The sequence below is a fragment of the Rhopalosiphum maidis genome, chromosome 1, assembly GCF_003676215.2.
Source record: "Rhopalosiphum maidis isolate BTI-1 chromosome 1, ASM367621v3, whole genome shotgun sequence".
Classification (NCBI taxonomy): domain Eukaryota; kingdom Metazoa; phylum Arthropoda; class Insecta; order Hemiptera; family Aphididae; genus Rhopalosiphum; species Rhopalosiphum maidis.
The window spans coordinates 43,248,236-43,264,586 of NC_040877.1; the positions used below are offsets into that span (position 1 = coordinate 43,248,236).

Genomic DNA, 16,351 nt, shown 5'->3' on the forward strand with positions numbered 1-16,351 from the left:
AGTTATAACCACGGTTACAACATTATCGGGTAGTGGGAGAAATTCGGCCATCTGCCGCCGGCCCACCGCGCCACTGCCGCCGCAGACTTAAGACCACCGTGCCGGGCACACTCGTCGGCGCTGTTGAACGGTCTCTTCGGGAAACCTTCTCCCATTCCGATTCGACTGCCGCGCCGAACGCAGCTCTCCACATTCCGCCGTGCGCCTACGGCCGCTGTTCGCCGTTCTCTCACCGTAGTGTGTGTGCGTGTGTTATGCCGTGTGCGTGGTGCTCGTCTGTGTGATATGTAATATCGTCGAAAACAAAATTGTTAACTATTTAAAATATCGTATCCGTCGAGTTCCGCGACGGTTTATTCCGTAATTTGATGCGATAATATCGGATTGTGTTTAAATCGAGTATTACATTCGTGGTATTATTTTCTCGCACAATAATGTGGTATGACTTATTCTATGAAACACCGTGGTTGTCCGGTCAATACGACAAAATATAAATAAATAACTATATCGATACATACCGCACAACAAACGACATTACCTAGGTAGGTACATCTATCTAGGTAGTAAGATAGTTACTAAACATCGTTCTCCGTCTTTAAAATCATTTGCCTCGAAACGGTTTTTTATGACGAACAATCGCGAATCGTTTTTATTTCCCAATGAGGATACATTCGATTAAAAGTGATGCAGTGGAGATATGGTCGACCAAGTTTCAGTGGACTTGTACGTGAGGACCACATTTCAAGATGCACAGGTCGCACGTAGACAAATCGAAAAGGTATGTTCAAATCTTCGTGATTTTACATCCTTTAATTTATGGTGATTTACAAGCTACTGCACACGGATTCTGTTGTTACAACACGTCCCTCTGAAATGTTGGCTTAACTTTTGAAAATCCTGTTTATATAACAATATTATCTGCGTTGAGTTCACCCACAGGCTCAATTCAACCGATCATCTTGTTCTCAGGCCAATGATCTCTAAATCTCAATATTGGCCTTAATATTCTTGTTATCAGTACCTACCACGAAGTTGTCATTCGTTCATGTCTTAGGTTTGCAGATAATGCAGATACTCGTGAAATGGGGAAATCGTATGCCGTATCGAATTTCTACAACAAGCGTTTGAATAGAGTATTTACGACGTTGTGTGATTATGCGTCGTTAGTATAATTACTAATTTTCATTACCTTGTCATTTACTGTTATTTTAGACGTAAAAAATTATTGTGAAAAAAACGTGTAGACACCTATATTTGATCTCTGAATTACGTATCTAAACATGGGCTTAAAACTATGACGTATATAATTATAATTACTAAACAAAACTAGAAACTGTTTTGAATAATTCAATTTCTTCGTACCTATTCCTTTGATTTAATTTTGGATCTAATGCTTCAAAGGTCATGCATAATATACGTACAATCTACAAGTATAGACTTACAATTACATTTAATTACTAATTAATTCGCTTATTTTTGTGTGAAGTTTCATGTCTTTTGAAACATTTCTCGTATTGCAATTTTAAAATTATCCAGAACCATCTATTATGTCGACTATTTGTATCCCTTTGTGTTGGAAATGTGCCGGTTCATTAAACATATTTAATACAAATATACCTATATAAATCTTTTAAAACGTTCAAATACTTCAAAATTATGTTTACCAAGGGTATATCGGTTGTACCAAACCACTGTAAAGACTCGTCATAAAATGTCTTATATTAGAAAAAGAAACAATTATAAAAAATATTATATCTACAGAGACTGTTAAACTATTTCATGTTTCTTTGGCCTCATCTAATTTAACTTATCCACTGCAAAATAGTGTCATATTTCTACTATTACTTATATATATTTTAAATAATTATAAATTATCACAAATCTCAAGCGAAAAATGATTCCAAGTTGATTTACATGTAATGTTTAGTTGAGCGTTTTTAAATCTTAGAATTTTTTTAAAGGTATTGTGAATAGATAATCATTATATGCACAAGATATAATTATTAATAATAATTAATAATAGATTATTAAAATATTAAGTACTTACTGCTAAACTGCTTACACTAAAAGTTATACGTTTTATTATCATATTTATAAAAACTCAGTGTTTCGTAAAATGAATAAATATTTTTACCTTAATTTAATTTTAAATATTATTCTTACAACAATTTCTATTAATTAATTATATTTGTAATTATAGCTAGAATCAGTGTTTATTTCGATGGGCGGGGGGTATACCCCCCATAGAAAAATGTATACGATATTTTTACTTCCCTTTATTATTTTTTACTCCTTATTTTATACCCCCGAGATATAAGGTTGAAATAAACACTGGTTATAATATCCTTGTACCTATTATCATTTTAAATTTAAAATTATTTTTTTATAGAGACAAAGACATCAATATATCTATGTTTTACTTAATTTAACATTACAATTTCACAATACCATTTTATAGAGTGATATACTTAGAATATTTGCTTGGTGATGAATAGTTATCGTATTACACTATTCCATATTAATGTCGGGTTGCACACTTGTATGAGCAATCGCTAAGCATTTATTGAATTATAGAGTGAGCTAATGGTCCCTTAAACTCGATTGTCCATTAAGTTAATCATTTTTTTACGCAAACCTGTTAAATGCATGTTAAGGATTGTGATTTTAGTTTTTTTTTGATAAATCGTGATGTTTGATCTAAATGATAACGTTGTAACGTAATATATATTTAGAAGAAAAAGCAAGGATGTAAAAAACAACGATGGTGACCCGTATTAAGATTGTATATGATGTTACTTGAGGGTGATTTTAATTGTTCTGTTCTCTGTTGCATTTTAAATGGATTGGATGTAATCATATTTTTGTGTATATATTACATGGTATATTTTTTATAGGAGGCTGTACCAGCTTCTGAACAAATTCGTATAGCGTATTTAGCAGGGGTGGTATAAGTGGTTTTATTCTTTTGTCAGTTAAATGTCCATCTCCACATTTTTATTCGTATATCAGTGACTCAGTGTGTTAGGTAGTATACACATTGGTACAAAAGTAGGGTTGTAGTATTGAAATATTTCTTTATGCTTTCTTCAGTAATTCAATTTTTTTAATTTTAAATATGGGAAATTTAAAAATAGAAAAATCAGGAAAAAGCCTTACGTTATATTGTTTTAATTCTACATATTTCAACATAATATTATGACTACAAAATACAAAAAAAACCACAATAAAATTATAATATACCTATACCTAATGTAAAATATTACCCTACAATGCAACGCAATTCGATCTTTTGTCGGGAATTTCTTTTCAATATGGTTACTTTATTTGGTCGTTTCTCTGGTATCGGTAAATAGTAAATACTAGTAGTAGGTACTTATTACCCGTTAGAAAAATAGTCAGCACAACTACTTATTAGTTATTACTTTTGCTTTTTATTATTGTTTTATATTTTTTTAATAGTTTCAAATTTTACTAAATAAGAAAAGGACAGTATACCTATAAAATTCGAATGCATGATATTTAATAATAGGTAATATCGGTAAAAGTAAACTATATGGGTTACTTTATATCAAAAAAGTATCATCACAGTAAAATTATCGTCACTGTTAATAATAATTCAAATTGCTTTAAATTAATTGAAATTATATTATTTCAATTTTTTATATATCACATTTAATATGGATTACAATTAAAAACGTACCTATATAATAACTGTTTTTAAATATAGTTATTAATATTATGTACGAGATTATATATGTTCAAGGTGTAATGATATTACGTATAGTTGTAATAATGTATAAGTATCTGTATAGCTTTTAAAACAGGAAGGTTAATGCTGTAGTTATTATTTTTTGACCCAAAACCTAAGTGTTCGGCATATGTTTTTAAAATAGTAATTCTATTACACACAATATACTGGGCTTATTGCTACCAGGAATGATTATATATGTTGCAACCAGTCTCCTTTTCCCTATGATTGAGGTGTCTGGGTGGTCCTCATGATTTCACACAACACAATGTTGTCCCTATGTATATGGATATATTATGTTGTATGTGTGTGTGTGTGTGTGTGCATACACGAGCGTTGAGGAAGTAACATCCAGCTGGCACATTGCTCCCACTGATCTCGAAACAGTGGTTCTCATATTTTACTTAGACACTAATATCACGTACTATAATATTGCATTTTATTACTTACTCTCTTACTCAATACCTATTCAAAATTAGTTTTATATTATACGACTATTGTCGGAAAACATTTAAGATTTGATATATAATCAAATCATTTGTATATCCAATACAATTTTTGATAACTATTATTATTAGCATTAAAATTAGTAATTTGAACCTTATAAACAGATAAAATGTATATATACATAACACTTGATGTGCGGTTTCAGGGCAAAGCTTCAGGACGTTTGTGTGCTGTGCGGTTTAGAGCTTGGGAGCAAAAGTGCTTGGAGCGATTGGGTAGGTCAATCCATCGCAAAACCCATGTATTCTTTCTCCCACTGTTGTTGGGCCTCGGAGTTCTGTTGGCTGGATTCAAAGCCTTTGATAAGAACTCCCAATTTGATCAGTTATGGGTTGAGTGTAAGTTACTTCAGTTATTAGTTAGTAATCAATAATTATAGCTATGAATAAATTATATACGTATAATTTATACAGCGGGAGGCCGTCTGGAAACGGAATTACGTTACTCAGAATCGGCACTTGGTGAAACGGAAAGCGTTGTACATTTGTTGGTCACACAAACAGCCAAAGAGGCTACTTCTCCGGAAGTGCCTCAACAGCGGCTTCTTCATAAAAAAGCGTTACTCGCTCACCTGCAGCTCCTTAAAGCCGCATCTCATGTCACGGTCAACCTTTTTGACGTGTAAGTTACCTGATCTTATATCTATTCTACTATTTTTTTTACAAATAATAAATGTTTTCTTTCCTATTAAACAGGACATGGAGTCTCAAAGATATTTGCGTGTCGCCGAGCCCACCAGATTTTGAAGTCCACTATATAGATACTGTAATTATTTTTTCCTTAGTCAAAAAGTAAATTTATTTATTAATACATTTTTTTTTAGATATTTGAAAATATGATGCCTTGCGAAATAATTACTCCTTTAGATTGTTTTTGGGAAGGTTCTAAACTTTTGGGTCCAGAAAATCCTATAACAGTCCCGTAAGTAGCAAGTTTAAATTTGCTTCTAACAACCAATATATTATACTTAACTTATTATTTTAATTGTATTTAGTGGTGTTGGAAATGGTATGAAATGGACTAATTTAAATCCTCAGAGTTTAATGAAATCTATTAAAACCCTAGAAAATACCAATTTTCCATTTGATATGCTAGAAGCTTACATGAAACGAGTAAGTGTCAAGTGGAATATTAATATAAAATAAATTATACATGTCTTAAAATAATTTTTTATCGACGTTAATAATTTAACTTTAGGCAGGAATCAATTCAGGTTATCAAGAGAAACAATGCTTGGATCCGGAAGATCCCGACTGTCCAGAAACAGCCCCGAACAAAAAAACAAAAAAAGTAAGTTTTTTAAACTATAACCTCTTATGAAGTAAATGTAGTAAAATTGTAGGCTTACGTTTAATTACAATTACCTTGATACCCAACCTTGTAACTACATAATATTAACACAATATAATAGTTTTGTTAATTTAACCTATTGGTGGACTGGTTAATTATTAGCATGTAATCTACATTATATTTCACGTGCAATTAATTTTAAATTAATGGATAAAAATTGTCATTTAAGTATTTTGTGTATTGTTTACAACTACTTATACCATAATTAAACTCGATGTGTGAGGTAAATCTATTAATTAATTTAAAAATAAACGCATTTTTATTACACCGTACTAATAATTATAGCCATAAATAGAACACTAACATCTTATAATTAACATTGATAACAAAAAGTGCATGAGCCCATCACTTATTTATATAAATATCGTGAAAAAATGAACTGCAATTTTTTTCGTACCCAATGTAATTTTCTAGGTCAAATACATTTTTAAAAGGAAAAGTTAGTAAGCTACACTTGCTCAAATATCTATCTATTTGTTAACTGTGTTATTTATCTTGATCTTAAGTTGTATATTAGGTAGGGAATCTAGCCAATATGTAACATTTAGGCCCCCCAGACAACATATATAACTTATTTGCATAACAAAGACCGCTTGGGAGGCATTGTGTTCGCCGGAGCCTATTCATGTCTTGTCATAGCCAAACACACACAACCAGACACTCGCTCACTCGTTCTCCCTCCACTTTCTTTTTCACCGATGCTTGGGGTAATTGAAGTCGGTATACCAGTGAACTCGAGGACCACACACGCAACTATGGAGCTATCATTCTTGGTCGGTGATGCCTTCATTATGGTTAAGGTAATAGGCCTTGGGCTATACACAATGCACACTGCACAGCACCCAACCAAGCATTCCTTCGCATAAAAAAAAAAAAAGAAAAAACACCAATATCACCTTACTTTTGATTTTTATTACAACATTCTTTTCACATGTCTCACCTATATAATGAATTAAAATATTCTGTGCTAAAATAAAAAAAATTAGGTAAATATTCATGAGTACTCAATGACTTATACTAAAATATATACAAACGTAAAGGTTTATAATTACTACAATATTAACTACATTTACGTATTTGTCTATTATTAAGACTAAAAAAAAATAGATTATTAGCATCAGAATTAAGTAATTAAATAAATTAATGTGTTAAATATTATTCTATAGTTTGATTTTGAATGTATAGGCTGTTTAGGTGGTCTCAATGTCGGTGGGCTAATTTGTTAAAAACACAATTTTTTTCTCCGCGACACATTTACATTGCACGCGGAATTGCAATAATAAATCTTAATAATATTTTATATTTTATTTTTGGCATTTGTGTGCCGTGTAAATGGCAACTCAGCGCGCGCCGGTTTACTTCATGGGAGGTCCCCATATTTTTCAGCGTGTGTGTGTTAGTGTATTGAAACCCGAACACTGAACAGTTTCATCCTTGCGTCTTTATATTTTTTGATATGTTCTTAGAATGCCGGTCCCCAGTCGTAACACTATATAGCTCATGACTTTACCTGATCATAATTTAACGGCTTCGCCCTCCCTCTCGGCCGTTGCACGCAGAAAAAAAATCAAAAACCGTTCGCGCGTTCACCTGCTGCTTAAGTCACATTCTTGGAGATCCTATATTACACCATCGTATATTATATTATATTCATGGGTAAAATCTCATATGAATGGAAAAATATCACAAAGCAATATTTCACATTGTAAGTCAGAAGATTGAGTTACATGCCAATGTCCAATAATAATGCATCGTTGGATACACTCATTCAAATATTGCAATCACTATAGGTCCTACCTTGGTTAACCATAATGTGTGACATTTTGCAATTGTTACTATTTGAAAAAATGCCGACAGTCTTTTTGTTCGCCATTTTAGTTTCTTCTATTATTTAGGTCTTTTATCATTTCCAATTCTCGGTAAATAATTTTACAATCGGTCGACCATATTATTAAAACTTAAAATAATAATCGTTTTCCATCATATGACCTTAATCTTACATCTTTGGATAGGTACTATTTATTAATTATTCATATCGTATGTGAAAAACTAATTCCTCATTAAGAGGGCGTCACACCCGCATGTGTTGTCTCCGTCTTACAAGTACGTAACATAGTAAATCTACGCTTAGTAGATCAGTTTTAGTTTCGTTAGTTTAAAAAATTAGAGCGATTCAACCTATTATGAAAATTGATGGTAAGAACATTATCTATGTTTGTATGTTGGTTTTTTACGATAGTTTAATTTTTAAGTAAGTATTATGCGTATATAATATTGTGTAAATTAAAAATGCTCATTACTCACTTAAAAACTGAATAATTGTAAAAAACCAACACACGAATACAAACACGGATAATGTTCTTATCATCAAGTTTCATGATAGATCAATTCACTCTAATTTTTAAATTAATATAACGGAGCTAAACGTGATCTGCTGAGCGTAAATTTGGTATGTTGTGCACTTGTAAGACGGAAACAACACGTGCGGGTGTTGCGTCCTTTAAAGTTATAATTTAAAATGGAGACATGGAGTATTCATTCCATAACAAATATTACATGGATATTCTTGCACAACTTTTCACTGAAAAATTTATTATTTTTTTTTAACATTAAAATAAATGTAATCTAATACAAATAATATATTCTTCACTTTTCAAAGTGTGTCGTACCGTATATTATATATTATACTGAGGTACATTGTGTCCATGTGATATTGTTAATTTATTCAACCTCATTGTATATATATACTAGAGAGGATCTATTTAGTCTAAACATACCAGCATCTCAAATGAAAAAAATATAATCGGTACTCATGTTCATCAACCGTGTAATATAATTAAAACATTATTATTCTAACAAGGCGTGCATTATAAAAGGGGGACAAGATTAACGCCCACATTTCCTGTACCCACATCCTTGTTGTAAATGATAACTATATTTTTTAAGTAAGTAACAAAAGTCCTTATAGTGTTGTATTATTGTAGGGGTAGAATATTAAAAGATTTAATTATATTTTTAGTTAAATAGATTGTATGCCAAAAACAATTTTAAAATAATAATAAACTTACAGATACCTGATATTGGAGCAGAATTGGCCAATGGTTGTCGTGGATTTGCTAGTAAATATATGCATTGGCCCAAAGAGTTGCTGTTAGGTGGTATTACTCAAAATAAAACAGGATACATCCAAAAGTAATTACTAATTTTCATTGTGAATAGTATATAATTTTATTATTTATGTTTTGTTTTATAACAATAAAATTTTTTAGTGCTGAAGCATTACAGTCAGTATTTCAACTAATGGGTGAGAAGGAATTATATGAATTTTGGTTACAAAGCTATAAAGTATTGCATTTTTCATGGGATCAAGAGAAGGCTGCATTGGTGCTCAAAATGTGGCAAAAAAAATTTAATGAGGTTAGCATATAAAATAATATATAATATATAAATAAATATGATATACATAATTCATGTATAATTTAAAATTTTAGTTACATTTTTAACTGGTTGTTTATATTTGATTTTATGTTTGTAGGAAGTCAAAAGAGTGCTTAAATCCGCAACAATGATTCCATATGATTTTCATACATTTTCAACAATGTTACTAAAAGATTTACTTAACCAATTCAATTTTTTGGACCCTAAATTTATTTATATTGGATGTGCATTGATGGTAATTTTTTTAATAATTTTTAAAAAAATCAGAACAATTATAATAAATTATGTGTTTTTCAGCTACTTTATGTTTCGTTTATGCAAATAAATGTATTCGACCCTGTCAGGTCTCAGTCAATCATTGGTCTATTTAGTTTCCTGTTAATTCTTTTATCGATTGCATCTGGTATTGCTTTCTGTTGTCTTATTGGAATTCAAATACATTCTGCTACTTTAGCTGTAAGTCTAAGAATTTATTTTATTTACAACATTTATGTATAGTATATACATTTTATAGAATTATACATAATGAAATAATTTATCAATAGAAATAAAAACAAATAAAATGTATTTATTTATTAATTCATAACTTATAGGTTGTTATTTCAATTGCAATAGCCCAGGGAGTAAACAGTATGTTTTTATTGATGTTCAGTTATAAACGAGTGTCAAGTCATGGATTTGATGAAACTGTAAGTTATATACTTTTAAAAGTAAACAAAAAAAAAATTTTCTAATGTGTTTATATTTAATTTAGACTCAAAAATATAGTTGTCATGTGGGTAAAAAACAAGTAGGAATGGTGCTGAAATCTACTGGAACAAATATAATAATGAAATCTCTCATCACCATAGCAATTTTTAGTATTGCTGCCGTTGTGCCAATTCCTGCATTACGAGCATTTTGCTTGCAAGTTGCTATATTGACCATATTTGTTTTGGTTACCACACTTTTTGGTATTACATCTCTTATAAGTTTTGATGTGCGGAGAAGAAGAAGTGCAAGAATTGATATATTTTGTTGTTTTCCATCTGAAGACTTACGATGGCCATTTTTCAATAACAATAATAATAATTCTCTGGGAACAGCAAGCACAATTGATGGACAAATGCGTCAATTTACTGAAAAATCAGATTTACCTACTCCAGCATCTTCAAATTTATTATTGGTTAGTTATTAAAATACTTAATTGTGTTTATATTTATTAATTAATATTCTGTAATTTTTTTTTTATTGTACATCAGAAAGAATTTAAAGACCCAAATTCAGATTGTGATGACTCTCCAATAACAAGAAATACATATTTTTTTAATTGGAAGCCTAAAGACATTGCTCAAAAATATGTTCAGTATTTGACAACTGGGGCATGTCGTATACGTGTCATATTATTATTTATTGTGGTATTGGGAATTAGTGTGTGGGGAATTACCAGAATTCAAGCAGGATTGACATTGCCTGAAATGGTGCCTAATGGTACTAACGAACAAAAATTTCTTGGAACATATGGTCAGATGTTTGGATTTTATAACATGCACGCAGTGACACGAGGTGATTTTGAGTATCCGACTAATCAAAAGCTATTGTATGAATATCATGATGCTTTCATGCGTGTTCCTAACATATTAAAAAATGACAACGGTGGTTTACCTCAGATGTGGCTTACATTATTCAAAGAATGGCTATTAGGTAATTTATACTATTAGTAATATTATTTCAAATTTTAAGAATATTGTATTTAATGTAATTCATTCTATAGGGTTACAAAAAGCATTTGATAAAGACTGGGCAAAAAAATGCATTGGTCAAGAAGGATGGGAGCCATGTGCAACTGAAAATGGTATTCTCGGTTATAAGTTACTTGTCCAAACAGGCAACAGTGATAACCCTATTGATAAATCATTAGCTGTGAATGCCAGGCTGGTCAATGAAAATGGCATAATTAATGAAGAAACGTTTTATAATTTATTGACTGCATGGGTATCTAATGACATACTAGCATATGGTGCATCTCAAGCTAATATCCGTCCAGAACCTCGTCGTTGGACGCATGTAGCTAACGATTTCGATTTACAGATTGTAAAATCATCCCCAATAATTTATGCTCAAATGCCATTCTATGCCAGTTATTTGTACGAAACTTCTGTAATAACAAAATTCATATCTACAGTACGTGGCATATGCAAACATTTTGACGAGCGTGGACTGCCCAACTATCCATCAGGCATCCCTTTTGTTTACTGGGAACAATATCAAGAACTCAATCAGTATTTGTTTGTGGCCATATTATTTGCATTTTTTGTTTTGTTTTTAATCTGCGGTTTGTTCCTATGCAATATCCGAGCCGCTCTCATAACATTATTTATGTCTGCAACACAAGTCATTCAAATTTTGGGTTTTATGGGATTTGCTTACATAAAATTCAGCGCCATACCTGTTGTGTTAGTAATTGGTACTTTGGGTACTGGGGCAACGTTCACTATACATCTTTGCTTAGTAAGTTAAATAGAATATTTTTAATAGTAATATATTTTGATAATAATCGTGTATTTTTATTCAACAGAGTTTTGTCACAAGTATAGGCGATAGACACAGAAGAATACATCTTTCTGTAGATCACATGTCTAAAATAATCCTTCAATCTGGAGTTACATTAGTTATCGCTGTCATAATGCTTGTTTTCCAAAATAACTATGTATCAAGGTAAAATGAAAAATTTTTTATTGCAAATAAATAACATTGTTATATTATATTTTTATATAATAATGTTTTAATGTTAAATTGCAGGTTATACTTTCTCATATTAATTGCTAATACAGTATTTGGGTTATTTAATGGCCTTGTGTGTTTACCAGTATTCTTATTTATGTATGGACCACCACCAGAGGTTTGTTTATATAAATAACAGTAAGCCATTTTAATAATTATTAACTATTTAAATTTTTTACGCAGATAAAACCTTTGAAGTATGCTGACCGTATAAGCACACCATCACCAGAACCAATCAAAAAGCGGGCTCGTTATACCAGCATTAGACAATCAGTACCTCCACCACCATCCAATCGAACTCATCATCATCAACAGCAGAATCATCACAGACATCATCAACAACAATACCAGGGAAATAATGGTTCATCTCGAGCACATAGTGGACTACACTATGTGCCTAGAGATGGATCATTGTCCACTATTGCTGAAGAATCTGGTTCCTATCATTCTGCATCTTTAGCTCATATGGAAACGACCAAATCACAAGTAAGTTCGGTAGATTTTCAGTAATAAAGCATTGATAATATAATTTAATTTTAAATCCTACGTATCAAAAAATGTTCTTCCCTTCCTAATAGTTGAACTTAGTACCTCTTTAAATTTAAGCTGGATGCCTGTATTACTTGCAACATTGAAAATGTCTTAATTAAATTTAAGTTCCTCAGAAATAAGTGATATAATAAATAAAATAATTTTCATGTAACTTGTGATATTATACATATTATGTATTGATAGATAATATTTTACATTTACGGGGAAAATACCATTTGTAACATACATTGCTTATAATATTATATGTAGTTACAAATTATTGAACCTGTAAGAATGTTTAAATTGTATTAGATTGTTTACTATCCATTCATATTCGGGTAGGCAAGTTGAAATTGAGGGTTTAAACCTCATTAAAATCTTTAATAAAAACATTTTTATACATAATATATAACTTTTAATTCATAATTTGTGTGGATATGAATTATAATATTTATAACTCCCAAAAATATTTTTCTATCTACATCCTTGTCTATTACGTATTTAGTAGACATATTGAATTTTTTTCTTTAAAATCATTAAATATTAATAAAGAAATATTTTTTACAATATTTATTTTATTTGTTTAGCAGTCATTAACAATATCACCATCCCTATCAAGCCAGTCAGACTATAGTACAGATAGTGGATCCGAAATTGATGCACCACAACGAACTCAGTCTGTACCTACAGGATCGACTCAGACTTCTGCGCCAACCAGGTGCATAGTGACAGCCAAATTTGAACTTGAGCTTGATGGTAATATGATGAGTGCAGCCGCACAACCTTGTGTGCATAAATCATCAACAAAACATCATCACAACAACCGCCAACCAAAAAGGCATAAACGCCATCATAATACTAGGTACTGATATAATAGTGCAATTTGTATTGTTTTTTTTATTTTAATTTTAACAAATTGTTTAATTATTTATGCTAGTAAAAATGCTCAATTCATTGTATATTTTAGATATTTTATAATGACAATTATAATTTGACTTTCAGAGTTAGTTATGTGATTGGGTAGCTCTCTTTGTAAGCTTAAAAGACTGATGAATAATGAGTTTAGTCTTAATTAAGACTTATTGTTGAATAACTACTTTTTATGTTTTTTTTTTTAACCAAAATTGTTTTGTATGGTTAAATATTATTTTTATTATTATATAATGTGTAGTTGTTAAGTTAATTAAATGAAGAAAATCCTTCATACTCCCTACACCTTAGAAAAAATACTGTCCCGATTTAATTGTGTACCCCCTAGTACATTATAATCGCAACACGATGCTCGGTTCAAATTGTATTTTGTTAAGATTCAAATAATTCTAGTCAACTTAACAAAAATTTGCATTATTTATTTTGTTTTAAAAAATAAGTTAACAATACTATCAACAAAAATAACAATTTACAATTTATTACTACGACAATAAGAAATTACTATTTTTTTCTGTTTTCAATATATATATATTTATTATATATGTACAAATTGTTCCTAATCGTTTTTATTGCGTCATCCGTTGATTAAGAATATATAGATTACTAATATTTGTATACATTCCTCGCATGATATTTTATACAATTGTATTTAAATTTACTACAATAATTGTGTTATGATTTGTAAAATATATTTATCAGTTGACTGATTTACATTACTTATTAATCCTAGATAATTCATAAAAATATCATTCTTAATGAAATGATTATTTTTGAAATCACAGAATTCATTTAAATGTTAATTTTATGTAGAATAATATAAATAATTATATTATGCAAATGTATTGCAATTTACAGTACAAAATGCTCGTAGAAAATAATCTAAAATAATTTTTGTACCTTTTTTGGATTTTATTTATTTATTTATTTTATTTTTTTGTATCATATGTATTATGTGAAATTAATTTATTTTTGTATTTATTTTAAATGTAAAAATGTTGTAAAAAAAAAACTTAGCTTATAAAATATAACCAAAGGTTTATTTATAATATGTTTTTGGAAAATTTATTTAATAATATAATTTTTATGCAGGACTTTTCAAGAAGAGTATGATTTAATGTAATATTATAATGAGCATATTGTGCATGTCAATGGCATTTACTTAAAGATGATAAGCTTTATAAATTTGATCTAATTGTTTGCCATTTTATAGTATTTCTTAATTTAAATAGTTTTTTTCTTGAAATGTTGAACATTTTTTTTGCATATTTAATATCTTTCCATTGATTTCACAATTTTTTTTTTTTGCGTATTCCTATAACCTTTTAGTAATTAATACTATAGTATTTATAATCAATGGTCCTACTAATGAGTATGATTACTCTCAAAGTAATAATTCATTTTTAATTAAGTATCTTAACACATTATATTAAATACAATTTTTTTACAACATTTAGAACAAAACCAATCTGACTTAAGGTTTAGGTTTAATTCTTAAATCACATTTCACACGAACCCAAGTCAAACAACTACCATACAATATTGATTTTCAAACCAATATCTTGTTTATATAATGAATCAATCCATACAACTTCCTTCCACTTAAATTTTATTATTTTTAATTATTTCTAGATTCCATTGGTGGAAAAAACATTTAACAATATTTAATTCAACATCTAAAATTCCCTGGTGTATTTTATCTTGTTAAAATGTTCATTGCTAACTATAATAATAATTAATAGTTCTCGTTTAATTTAGAACTTTGCATTCTAAATACAAAATATAATCCTTTTTTTTTTCAGTAGTGAAATTGGTGTTTTGAATATTTTTTTTGGTTGGTTAAATTTTTTAATATTAGAAGATAGGTTAATAGACTTTAAATCTGCTATGAAAATATATTTTTATTATTTACATCAGCAATTTCCAAACTGTTTCAGCCACAGTCTTTTTTTTTAAGCAGTTGTTTCTCTTGTAGCCCCAATATTTATTTAATATTAAGCTTTATTATCATTACAATACAACATTAAATGTACATGTTTAATACTAAAACTAAAAATGACCATATTATGATGATTGTAATCAAGCAACTTTTGATTTATCCTACAGAATAAAATACACAATATTGCTTGCATAAATGATTAAAGATGTTGTTTACTTATAAATATTATAAACAAAGTTCTATCAATAATTTCACTCACTGGCATTTCTGTCAGCAAATTACCAGTGCGGATAGGCGCTGGAGGAACGGCACCAGCGTTAAAATTACCGAGTCAAGTTTACTTAACAATTTATTTAAATTTCATTTTTTGAATTAGCGAGCTAGATTTCAATAATATGAACTTAAACTTTAGGGATGTTACTCAAATTAAAGCTATCTTGGGATATGAAGTGTTAAATAAAAGGGTTACGAGTTTTATTTATAGTTCTGTTTTTATGTTTTGTAAACATTTGTCTAAAATCATCTGCCAAATTAATACAAATATAAGTCACAGTTATTTATTTTTTATAATAATCTATGTAATTTATAATTATGATTATTGGTCATTATTTAATTTATATAGTAATAAGAAAAAAAAATTTAGTCAGAACTTTATGTGAAAATGGAGAAAAAGTGAACACAGAACACAACAGAAAAAAGCCATTTAAATTTGATGATTTTGATCAAATAAGTTCTCTTGCAAACTAGAAAAATTAATTCAATCAACTGTATTACTACAGAAAAATAAATTAGGTATATATACCCAGGGCTGGACTGGGCAGGCAAGATTCCACCATACCGGTAGTTTACATACTACGCTTTTACTCGTAGAGGTGGGTTTTTTTTAGGGTTGTTTTTATAGGTATACTCAAGTGGGCCAATATTTTTTTATTTTTCTCAGAAATTTTTGATCCAGTCCGACCTTGTGTATACCAATGTAAATGTATTATAGAAATATAGAGGAGCTCCACTATAGTTGTTTATCATAAACAATATTTACCAATTATAGTGACCTTGTCAATGGTTGAGGTATACTCAAAACCAAATGAATAGTGTGCAAGTGTTCCCCTTATTTTTTATAATTTATTTTGTTCATATATATTTTATAA

At 29.5% G+C, this 16,351-nt stretch overlaps 1 protein-coding gene across 1 annotated transcript; it reads left to right on the top strand.

The window, feature by feature from the left end:
• The first annotated feature begins 697 nt into the window (after positions 1–697).
• Positions 698–13,906, top strand: LOC113550312 (protein patched). Its single transcript, XM_026952052.1, has 19 exons — positions 698–778; positions 4,401–4,593; positions 4,669–4,876; positions 4,951–5,020; positions 5,079–5,176; positions 5,250–5,367; positions 5,453–5,545; positions 8,676–8,797; positions 8,875–9,022; positions 9,141–9,278; positions 9,341–9,499; positions 9,637–9,732; positions 9,798–10,208; positions 10,285–10,726; positions 10,797–11,533; positions 11,601–11,740; positions 11,825–11,924; positions 11,990–12,292; positions 12,925–13,906. Exons 1-19 carry the CDS (start codon positions 698–700, stop codon positions 13,204–13,206), a joined length of 3,939 nt encoding a protein of 1,312 aa, XP_026807853.1. The 3' UTR covers positions 13,207–13,906.
• Positions 13,907–16,351: the final 2,445 nt, after the last annotated feature.